An 11,853-nucleotide genomic window follows, 5' to 3' on the forward strand; every position below is an offset into this window, starting at 1 on the left:
ATGATTATCCCAAGTGAACGAAGTCCACACACCCATTTCCAAGTACGCCATTTCATTGGCTAATCTTACCGACCAACCTCCACAGCTTCCTCACTCCATTGGTTTCTGATGATGTCAGCTGTAATAATGCCCGCCTTTATGTGCTATATTGTTCAAGTCAAAACTGCTCCATCATGGTATTGGCTAAAAGACGCACGTGGGCGTCTCTTGCACAGAAAAGAGGCATCAAAACAACTCCCAGACATGTGCGTCAAGTTACTAAGCGATAACAGTGGCGGAAAAGCACTGTTACCTTCAAAATAAAAGCAAAAAATGTCTCCGTGCTCAGAAACACAACATAGGGAATAACATTTAGAACATAAAACAGCTATATTCTCACCAGCTACTATTCTTACAGTATCGAGTTCGTATTAATTATAGAAGTGATATGGAATAAAAGCTTCCTAACATACTTGTCAGTTAAGGATATTTATTTTAGAATAACCGGAAATGATGTTCTGACGCTAGTGACTTGACACTGTTTGGCTAAATATGGAGAGTCATTTTCCCAAGCTACATTTTTTTAAATTCACTTCCTAGCTTGGTGAAAAATAACCTTGCAAAGTTAGTTTTTTCTTTGGCTTAACGTTACACTTCCAACGGAAACATGACAACATGTATCTTTTAAGTTTATAGGTGTTTACGTTAGCTAGCCACATAAAGCTATGGAAAAACATCTATCACTAGGTAGCTAACAAGGCTAGCTAATGGACTAGCCATCACTACATTCCTAAGTATAAAAGTGCAATTTTTGGACCTTCTTCTGGGTTTTATACTCGTTGTATAAGCTTATGCTTACAATTTATAATTCATAATGCCTTTATTTCGTCTGACCACGGTTTTAATTGTGGTTGGTAACGTTTGTGCCACTTGGAAAGACAAAAGTTGAACCCCTCCTCGACTAACTCAGGTAACACTCAGCATCTAGCATCTTTTTTGTCACTGCTTTCTATACAGCTCAATTGAACTGAACAGCAAATATGAACCACTTACACATATTATAATGCAGGTCATATGATATATGTTCATTGTGTAACCCCTCTTTGGTTAAGTTAGTTATTATCATGTTTTTTCAGCGTGTAATTACATAAAACTGCTGCATCTCCTGCTTATAATACAATAATGTTTCCTCACAGAGAGCACAACAGAGCCTGTTCTCCATGATGTGGATGTGTGTTGCTGTTTTCCTGCTGTGGCTGAGGTCAGGAGGATGCACAGAGAAGGCCAACACATCAGAATTAATAGAGTACACAGCTGCAGACTTCTATGAGAAATTGCATTCTGGGAAGATGATGTTTATCTATTTTGAGCATCAAGGTAGGTTGCTCACACATAAGAAGTACAAGCAACATCTCATAAAATATATATACTGGTATGTATTATTGTTCAGATGATGATTAATGAGCCCAACATGTTGAATAAATGATGCCATATAGATTCAAAGTAACCAGAATTGTTTTATCCCTAACAGAATTTGTTTTTTTTTACAGTTGCTATTATTTAATAATGAAAACCATAATAGTTGTTGCTCACAGTGTACTGTTGCACTTTTTAATAATTGCACAAAATGACTAGGAATCATGTATAAATACTAAACCAAAAGGGTAATAACACGTGAAAATACCTTAAAAATACAGATAGAACAGGAGTTGTTGATGCTTTTTAACCAAATTATCAAGAATAACAGTATTTATCTGTCTCCAGTCTCTCCTACCATCTCTCTGTTCTTGCTGGAGTTAGAGAAATCTGCTGACGCACTGCAGGATTATGGAGTACTGGTTGGCAAGGTAACTGCATTTCTCTAGAGCTCCACCAAAAAGGTCAACGTTTTTATTAACTACAAGATGTGCACATTTTTGTATCTTTTTATCCCTTCTGTTTAGGTCAACTGTGATAAAAAGCTGGTCCAGGCATACTGCACAAAAGAAAGGGAGCGCCACACAGCGTTTCTGTTCAGGTGTGTGGAGCACAGCAGTTGGTGATTATATATGTCAAGATACATTCAGTTGCATTGTATTGACATTTCCATGACTCTTTCTGTGACTGTGTTTTTATGGCAGAGGTGGTAAGGAGTTCCTGGGTTTTGATTTGGACACAGTGTTTGACGTCAACTCCATAGTGTCTGAAGTCCTGTTGTAAGTTCTCGTTCAGTTATATTGGTGTAAGTTGATGAGGGTTAATTCCTTGGTACTTGCCAGTTAAAGGACATTTCTTTTTTCTTCCAGTGCCATTCTGCGTGAAGAGGTGAAGTACGTCCACACTGACACTGACCTGCTGGCCATGGAGAAAGCAGCCAGAGGGAAGAAGGATATCGTGCTGGGTTATGTCCGCAGTCTGGGAACACAAGGTATGGAAAAGAAGGAGAGGATGGATATATTGGGAGGGAAACTGTTAGTGATGCATTGGGATCAAAGACTGATTCATTGACTGATAGATGAAACATAGTGAATCTGGATACAGACACATACTGACTGAAGAAATTATTGTATCCTTTCTGCTGATTGTGTCACCGAAGAGCACAGATCGATGATGGAGACAGCGTATGTCTACGGATCCAAATACCAGTTCATCCTCATTACCGGAGGCCCTGTTTTGAAGCACTTAGGGTACGTTCTTTTGCCTCTCTCTCTCTATGTCTCTGAGTCATATGCCGTGGCCTTTGCAGTCACACAGTGTGATTCATAGAGGAGGCAGAGGAAAGCAGGGCACATGATGAAGAATTATCAAAAAAATAGGCCTGATTTACCGATGTAAGCCTGGTAAAATTAGTAATCCTTCTCTCTGAAACATCCCTCTGATTGAATTTATAATGGTATATTTTGGAGCTGCGTGAAAGGCGGCCCTTTCTACTACCATCATCAAATACATGAATCCATTAAGATGAGAGGATTAGGGTTTTCTGACAACTATCTATTATACCAGAGAAGTATTTACTGTGTCTCTTCTTCTCTCCTCAGTGTTGATGAGTCGTCTCCCTCCTCTCAGGTGTGGTTCCTCCACTGTAGAGTCCACAGTAAACTCCCACTGAGCTCTGAGCGCTGCCCTCTGACCCGCATGAGGAAACCCCTCTCCACCCTCAGCCTGCACTCCTTCCTGCAGCTCATGGAGGCTCCACTAGTGGTGAGGATAGAGCCACTCTGGAATACTTTTTCTAAATTATAATTATATTCATATCAGTCCAAATGCTGAAGAAATCTAACAGGCAGAAGTGAATTTAATGTATTTCTTGTACATAATTGTGTCATGTTTTTCTCTACTAGTCTGAAGTTTACGACGACCCCTCCTCGGTGCAGCCCCCCCAGTTCCCCTACCAGCAGACCCCGCAGGTCTTCCTGTTCTCTCGCCCTGCGACCAAGCAGCAGGACCTGGACACGGCCACCGCTCTGGCCTGGAGGCTCCGGGGCCTCGCCCTGCTGCTGCTCGTTCACAGGTAACAGGCACAGGTACCAATCACTGGTGGGCTTTTTGTTTTTTTTACGGTCATATTCTTCATTTGACTTTATCCCTGTGTGTGTTTATGTGTGTGTTATCAGACAGAGTCCTGCTGTGAAAACCCCTGATGAATATAATGCTGCCTACAGGCTGCCTGAGAAGGTATGATGCCCACTCACAAAATAAGATTACTCATTATTTTTAAACAATGTGTGTCTTACACTCTTGTGGATGTGCTTTAAGAGTTCAGAGGTGAAGTATTTGACCCTGAACGACCATGATGAGGTGCTGGAGCTCTTCACGAATCAAGAGAAAGAGGAGGAAGACGAAGAGGAGGACGAGGGGTGGCTGGAGGACGAGGAGGTGGATTCACATTTTGGTAAGTGTTAGAGCATAAAACAGAAAGAAGGAAAGAATACAGAAGTAGACAAAGTTGATTAATCCCTCAAGAGGAGATACCATTTTTTTTGTACATGTTTCTGTGTCTGCCTCAAGCCAAGCTGGACGATGAGATTGCTGCGTCCGTCTACGAAAACCGAGGCAACCTGCCGGACATGGACTCAATTACCCAGCTAACCTCTGACAACTTCCACACGGCAGTATCTCAAAGCAGCCTGACGGTGGCGCTTTTCTACCTCAAATGTAAGCCACACTCTTCCTGATATTCTTTCAAAGGAAAATGAGTATGAATTAAGAGTTCAAATACATGAAAATGAATTTAAGTGCAGTTTCTTCTTTCACCACCAGTGGATGCAGTTTCAATGGCTTTCCTCAGCTCCTTCATTGAAGTTGCAGAGAGACTTGAAGGTAAACAGGACACAATTAAAACATCTGCACACCCAGTTTTGTCTATACTGTAGGAGAATGTCACTTATCCAGTAATAAGGATTATTTACCAAATGCCCTTTTTTGAAGCTTGTGTTTAGGTTGTTTTATTAGGTTTCAAGTGTTGCGTTCTGTTTTGTTACAGACACCTATCACTGAATTACTTTGAAACTGCCGAAAATATGAAATAGTGACATCATCATTATCTTGATATTTGTCTGATTATTGAATCTGTTCAGGTTCTGAGGTGCAGATGAGTGCAGTGGACTGTGGCGAGTGGACCGACCTCTGCGCTGCTCAAAGCTCCCTCCCAATCCCCTTCCAGCCAATCACGGCCTTCCCCTGCGTCTTGCTGCTCCGCCCTGAGGAGCCGGCGCAGCTTTACAGAGGCATGCTGGGTAGTGAGGCGCTGCATCGCTTCATCTTGCTGTGAGTTTGTAAGAATACACAGACCTGGATTTATTGCCAATTTCAAGCAAAACATTTTTAAATCACCAACCTTTTTCTACTGGAAGAGCTTCTTTTATATTCTATATTGTTTATGCACTAGAGCTATCAGTTATTGTTCTATTTTTTCCATAGTTTAATAAGGTTGTTTTCTGTGTGTATATCTAACACACGTGTATTTGTCCCTTCTCTAACCAGGAGCCTCCAAGCATCTCCCGTGCTGCTCTCTACCAAAGAGGAAGTGACATCATTCCTTCAGGAAGTGCCTCACCCTGAGCTAGCAGGCTATCATCCTGACAGAGTGATGGGACTGTTTAAGACACAACTACACACAGGTAGGAAGCTGTAATTCTGTGTGTTGGTATTGGATGATGATGACCTTTCGCGTTTTATACCGCTCAAATAAAACGTTACTTTTTTACTCACTTTAAAGGATATACACCAACAATGTCAACAATTTCAGATGTAAAAAATAGTGTATCATTAGGCTTGTGACACCTGTGGCTGTGTTGGTGCTTGAGGTATCTGTGAGCCATGAAACCGGAAGTCTAGTTTGAGGAATACTAGTGTAAGGTTAAAAGCTTCTGAGACACAAATCACTCCATAATAGCTTAGCACAACTGTTTACGACTGTGAAGGAAACAGCGGTGCATTTTGTTAAGTAATCTCACAAGAATGTGTGCCTGCACGTATTTGATTGGCCACAGCGGTGCCTAGCTGGAAGTCTGAGTGTTGTGCAAAATCTGCGAGGTTATTTCTGCACCCCCGCTGACAAGTTTCAAATGGAAGAGAGCTACATTTTCAACACGGGAAGGAACATGTCACCCAGATCCAGGTTCACTGTCAGTAAATCATGTGATGCTGCTTTGTCCTGCAGGTGTATCACTGTTTACTGAAGCAGCAAAGTCTCTGAGAGGAGAGATGCTGAGCGGACTACTGACCAATGGGCTGGCAGAGAAATGGTAACAGCTCTTTCGTGTTATTAGTTTGTCCCTGACAGTTGGGTTACACATTCATTTCTACAAGTTATTTTGTCTGGATTGGATAAAACTCAATTCAGCATGCTACACACCAATTAAAAAAATATAGAAACAACAAACTGATGATAAAATATGATCCCTAGTAATGCTAGTATGGGCTCCATCAAACACACAAATACGAAATTAAATGTCATTTTTTCAATGTGTTTATGTCTTAATGCTTTGCTGTACAGCACTTTGAATTGTTGTTGGAATCTGCTTTATAAATAAACTAGCCTTGCCTTAAAAATAAGCTAAATATATGACCCTTATTGTGTGTGTTCTGCAGGGCTGCAGAGCACAGCATGGAGCTTCCTGCAGTGTTGGTGTTTCCATCTTGGAGGACACACACTCCTCCCTCCACGCTGCCTGTATCCACCTCCTCTGAGGAGCTGCTCACACACATCCACTCTGCTCTGCTGCATCCTCTGGTAACTGTGTGATCACTCCTCTTTCTGGGTTATAAGACATGTGTGCCTGGAGAAATACTAAACAATCTTACGAGTTATTTAGAGTTCAAACCAAGCCTAATATCTAGATCCATGAGTCTGGGAAGTTTGTGAAAGCCTGGATGTAATCATTCACAGCATGTCTCAGATAACAAACTCCATATGTGGACTTTCTTTTATACATTCACAGAGCCATGCATGACGTCTGCGTTTACATTTACTCTGTCAAACAAATACAATGATGTGGAAACTGCGATCTTTAATGCAGATGTTGCTCATCAAGACAAGTTCAGATCTCTCTTTGAGTGTTTACGAGTTTTGTTGCTGTGAAGGTAAACAGAAGAGTTGTCAAAGACAGGATTGAAGTTTTCAAATTGTACTTTTGAAACTCTTTTTATGTATTATAGGCTACTTTGGAAGAAAAGTCCAAACAATACCAGAATGTTCCTTTAGATGGCACAATTGTCCTTGTTTCTAATGAGACTGGACTGCAGCAGGGTCAAACACATATACAGTTACTAAAATCAGTATCCATTTATGCAGCATGCACATCATCCTCTTCTACTCTACTCACACGCCACCGGCTTGAATATAAATAATCAGGTGTTGATTTCTTGCAAGAAAGGAAGTAGTCATCACATACAGCAATATGGTACAACTAGTTCCCCAACCGTGTCCTTCACATGCTTATATACACGTTTTACAGTCACAAGATTGAGGCCCCCATCCAAAACGGTCATGCTTGTCTCATGTGAATCTCCCTAGACGTTAAACATCATGTTAAACATCGTCACATAGCTATCATTACAGCGTGTCATGCTTATATTCTAGGAGGTCAAACATCCTGCCATACACTGTCATACACTTGGACCTCTGTTACCACGCGCACTTCTGCTTTGAGCACTTTCTGTTTTTTGTTGTTGTTATCAATAAAATAATTACTGCCGTTACATTTTTTTTCTGCTGACAAACTGTCATTTTTTTATATCTGAAATAAATGTGACTTCTCTGTTTTCTCTCCCAGCCTGAGCTGACGGTGGAGAACCTGCCCTCCTTCCTCTCTCTGGGTAAAGCCCTCCTCCTCCTCTTTGTGGGAGAGGAGGAGGACGAGATCGGGCGGAGGCAGAACCAGGCGCTGGTGGAGGAGATGAGAGGAGTGGTGGAAGTGGGAGGAGGGAGGATGGAGCAGTACCTGGCCTGCTGGATCCACCTGTACGTAACAAAATAAGCTCTATATTCACTCACAATGTATTCTCTATTTATATCCATTTTCCTGGTATGTGTTCCAGGGGCCGTACTCCAGCTGGTATGTCCGTCCTGGGGTCATACCTTGGCTCCATGCCCCCCCTCCCCGCTCTGGTCCTCACCCATTTGCCCTCAGGAGATGAGATTTATCAGTTCCCCCCCAACACGCCTATAGTGGCCTCCTCCGTCCTGCTGTGGCTGCAGAGGATCCAGGGAGGGGCTGTGTCAGCGGCAGGTAAGGAACAGGAAGTGCTGGAGTTAAATAAAGAAAAAATGGCACGAGGATATAGGAAAATAAATACTTGTTGTGTAACAAATCAAGCAAAAATGACAAAAGTACACAAAACAACAATAAATCCACATCTGGAGTAATTAGGCAAAACTTAAACACCTGAAACTAAAAGCTTAAGAGACACGAAAAAACTATCATGGCTTTTTTCTGTGTCATTTCCTCTTTTTATTCACTCTAAAATCTCTCTAAAAAGACTATAACTCAGCATTATGGCCTTTAAAGTGCCTGCTGTTGAAGTGCATCTGGATGTTTAATCTATAATGATTAGCCCAAGTATGCTTTCACTTTCTCACTTTTGTATTCCGTCTGCACTGTGAACAACATTTGACAAAGCCAGCAAATGTGGTTTGATTTGAAGTAGTTCTCTTTGCTATGGAGAGGTCGTCATGTCTCTAGCAGCAGGAGTCATGATGATGACGTTTTTAACTGCAGCAATGACCCAGTTATCCGCAGTGATTGCCTGCTTACCTGCAGTGATTAGGTGACTCCCCGCAGGGATGACTTTGCATTAAAGTACAAGTACATTTCCACTACGAAACTCTGCTGCATACATAAGATATCAAACAATTATTTCAATACCTCTTTACCCTTTAAACTTGAGCTATACACGTTGTAATTTTGGTTGCTTTTATGACCTTTAACTATATTTTCTCTCATTTGAGGTAATAAAGGAGTAAGATCAGGGCTGCTTAATGCCTCAAATGGAAAATTGTTTGGATGACATCAGAGAAGTCGTGCTAGATCTTCGATTGATTTGACTTCCCCCATGTTTAACCTTCAGATGTCAAAATAAGACAAATACAGTAAGGGACTGTCATCAAATATTGTGATTCATTCACTTTTACCAGACTGAACTAAAAAGGATGAGGCGAGTAATGTGTCAAATTATATTTAAGATAGAATCAGAAATTTTTTTGTTCATTTCCATGGAAAGAAGAAAATGACCTCATATGGAAATAGTAAAAAAATAGCCTCCAAGAAAAGATAAAATAGACGTGCCATGTCTACACTCTCCTCTTACAGTGTATTTCCTTTATTTAGGCACAAATAAAATAACATATGCTCCATAGAGTGTAAAAGCAGACGATGACAGAGGGCAGGATCGAGCGTGTGGCTTCAGGAATGTAAAAGGCATGCAGGAGGCTTTGAGTCGACACGTGTATTGCACCTCAAAATGGTCTTTAAGTAAAGGTGATGATTGTTAGGGCTTTAAAACCTCCACTGTCCAGAGCCATTAACCCTTGACCTTTGAACTCTGCAGTGGGTGCAGGTGACATGAGGCAGCGGTCGCGCTGTGACTCTTCTCTGAGCACAAGGATTGTCATGCAGCCAATTCCTTGCATTCTCCACCGGAAAATACAGACCTACAGTGTTTAGAGACTCATTTTCCACATCCTGGGACTTCCTGTTTCCATGCAAGGCAGTTTCAAAACTCTTCTTTTGATCAGAAGTGTATAACTGATTGCGTTCGAGTTAAAAAAAATTGTTTAGCTGTAAAACGGTATCATCATGTGCCTTTTGGGGCATTTGAAAGCTGCCTTTTGGGTTGATTCTCTGCCTTTCTTTCTTCTGTTCTGCTATTATTTAATATCTAGGAAATAATATATTATTTTTATCTTAATTACCTTGTAGATTATGAGTTATTTGTTTCATATTTATAACTGAATAACAGGTCAAAGTGTTTTTTTTTGCATTAGATTAAGGCTCATATCATCTTAAATCATGTTGTATCCTGCCTTTTTTAAATCGAATAAATCTAGAAAACAAATTGTACGTTCATCAATAATGAAAATAATTGTTGTTGCAGCCCTAAATAAATATTCCCGTTTCTGTGTGTCTCTATAGGGATGTTGGGGGAGGACAGCTGGCCTCCTGCTGTCGAGTTCTTGGACTTCCTGAAAATCATGGACGTACAGGAACCAGACTCCGCCCAGCAGCAAACTCCAGAAGAGGAAGAGGAGGAAGAGGATAGCAAGGAAGAAGATGTGAACGTGGACGATTCCTCCTCCCCCTCTGACACGTTTCACAATAACCCTCACTCTGAACTATAACAGTGAACTGGGACATTAAGTAAATGATTAAAAAAATGTGTTTCTATTCATTCTGGGTTTATATGAGATTATTGAGATTGATTTTTTCCCTACGAATTGTATTGACAGATTGGAAAATATATAGCAAAAAACACACATAACAGGTAAAGGTGGGTACGACGAAAATATACTGTGAAGTTTGGAGTTAAAGTCGGTTTTATTATGACTTGACCCCCTCCTCAGGGGTATTTACACAAAGTTTCATTTCCTGTTTTTTTTTACTGCTGCGGTTTGTGACTGATTCCTGGTGAACTGTGGTTTGACCTCATTAGCTGACAAGTCATTATTAAAGTTACAAAACCAAGCAACTCACATTCGTTTAAGCAAACGTACGCAAGTTCTGAACCTGAGGGGTGTAGCTTAGTGTGGAAATTGCTTATCTGTCATATCACAAGTGTTTCCAATAATAATCTTACAGCTGCCTTCACTGTTATGAAATAAGATCATTCGTGGCAATTGCAATGACTTTAGGTAAGGGTTATTTATGTCCTGAAGTTATTCTGACGTTATTTCCCCGCATACCACCTCTTATGGTAAATCACAAGATGTCTGTGTAATTTCCCCTGCAGTTGGGATGCTGAACAAAACCGGTAAATTAGGTCCTGTTGAATTATTATGGTGGTTTCTGATGTGGCTTCTGGGAGCTGGAATTCAAATCAATGAGTCTTGGTTAAAAGGGTAACTCCATCCTGAAGCTGCGACTGAAGGATGAAAAGTGCTTTTGCGATTTAGGTTGGACTTTCTTTTGAACCCATGTGAATCACCATCTTTCATTTTGGTCCAAGTACTGGCAGAATCAGAACCAGGTTTATTGCAAGGTAGGTTCACACACAAGGGATTATCTTTGGTTGTATAATAGTGGGTGCATAGCTAAACACATTAAAAGGGAAAAATATGTTAAATAAGAGCAAATATATAAATGTAAAAAAACTTATTAAATCAAATATATAAATAATGTTTACAATAAATATTTACAGAAATATAACCAATTATTGAGAAAATTGCAGTATATCTGTATTAAAAGTGGTAGTAATGTCAGTAAGAAATGTCAGTATAGTTTGTAAGTTGGTGTTTGATACTTTTAGGGCTTGATTTATTATACATAAAAATAGAGAAACATATATATAAAGTAAACCGGAATTAAGTGATTTGACATACTGGCCACAATACACAGAACACAACACTTCAGTCATTTTGACGTATACATTTAGGTATACAAGTTTAGACAGGTCTTCTTGTAAAGTTTTTTCAATAACAAATGGTATCCCTTTCATTGATTTATCTTTGCAGATAAATATATATGTAGCCTATATTACATAATTTTCCTAATCGTGCGAAACAGCGCCCCTCTTGGTACTAACGGGGTTTACATGTTAGCCAGTGTGCGTGGTGAAAAGACGACATTACACCATTACAGATGTCTAACGAATACAGGCCAGGTGTGTCAAGGTGATTAAAAAACTTAAAAATGTTAGAGACAATACGCTCATATGGCACTGCAAAATGTATGGAAACGTCTGAGGAAAAGAAAGTGTGAACTGAAGTAAAGTGTGAAATGGCCTCACAAGAAACAAAACATGTAAGTATTATATAAAATGAAGTGTTTCAGATAGTAGGTTTTTAATTGTTGGTATTAATTATGTCCCCTATTTTGAGTTAAGCTAAGCTAGTTAGCTAGCTAGCTAGCAGCAGCCATGGAGAGAGAAGATGTGGAGTCCTGTCAACCAACAAAATGACTGTCAACATGGAAGCTTCACTTGAATGAAGGATGGGAGAAGTGATGTGGACGTCAAAAAACGTAAGTCAGACACACACTGTCTTTCTGTCTGTCTCTGTCTTACATAAACATAAACTATGGTCTTTGCTAGCTGTCTCTTGCTAGCTTTGCTAACCTAGTTAATTTATTTCCTAATGCTGAAATGACTATGAGTTTGGCTTTGGCTTTTTATGTGTCCTTCACCTCTTTTTGTGTTAATGTTGATATCATGAAAATGACATACTGTACTGTTGCATTT

At 40.2% G+C, this 11,853-nt stretch overlaps 1 protein-coding gene across 1 annotated transcript; it reads left to right on the forward strand.

Annotated features, from left to right (window-relative positions):
* The first annotated feature begins 521 nt into the window (after positions 1–521).
* On the forward strand, positions 522–9,849 carry txndc16 (thioredoxin domain containing 16). The gene is made up of 20 exons (XM_034151191.1): positions 522–949; positions 1,176–1,356; positions 1,744–1,826; positions 1,923–1,996; positions 2,100–2,174; positions 2,265–2,386; positions 2,555–2,645; positions 2,997–3,159; positions 3,300–3,469; positions 3,573–3,633; positions 3,715–3,850; positions 3,967–4,113; positions 4,219–4,278; positions 4,536–4,725; positions 4,942–5,078; positions 5,621–5,705; positions 6,052–6,193; positions 7,236–7,423; positions 7,501–7,691; positions 9,594–9,849. The coding sequence occupies exons 2-20, from the start codon at positions 1,200–1,202 to the stop codon at positions 9,797–9,799; spliced, it is 2,478 nt and encodes an 825-aa protein (XP_034007082.1). The 5' UTR covers positions 522–949; positions 1,176–1,199; the 3' UTR covers positions 9,800–9,849.
* Positions 9,850–11,853: the final 2,004 nt, after the last annotated feature.

Source organism: Trematomus bernacchii, unplaced genomic scaffold, assembly GCF_902827165.1.
Source record: "Trematomus bernacchii unplaced genomic scaffold, fTreBer1.1, whole genome shotgun sequence".
Classification (NCBI taxonomy): domain Eukaryota; kingdom Metazoa; phylum Chordata; class Actinopteri; order Perciformes; family Nototheniidae; genus Trematomus; species Trematomus bernacchii.

What these genes read in the sequence shown, in the direction of transcription:
- txndc16 (XM_034151191.1), top strand. Translation starts at nt 1,200, where the DNA reads ATGATGTGGATGTGTGTTGCTGTTTTCCTGCTGTGGCTGAGGTCAGGA. An exon ending in CCGCAGTCTGGGAACACAAG is followed by an intron (nt 2,387 to 2,554) that starts GTATGGAAAAGA and finishes GTGTCACCGAAG; the next exon opens with AGCACAGATCGATGATGGAG. An exon ending in CTGCTCTGCTGCATCCTCTG is followed by an intron (nt 6,194 to 7,235) that starts GTAACTGTGTGA and finishes TTTCTCTCCCAG; the next exon opens with CCTGAGCTGACGGTGGAGAA.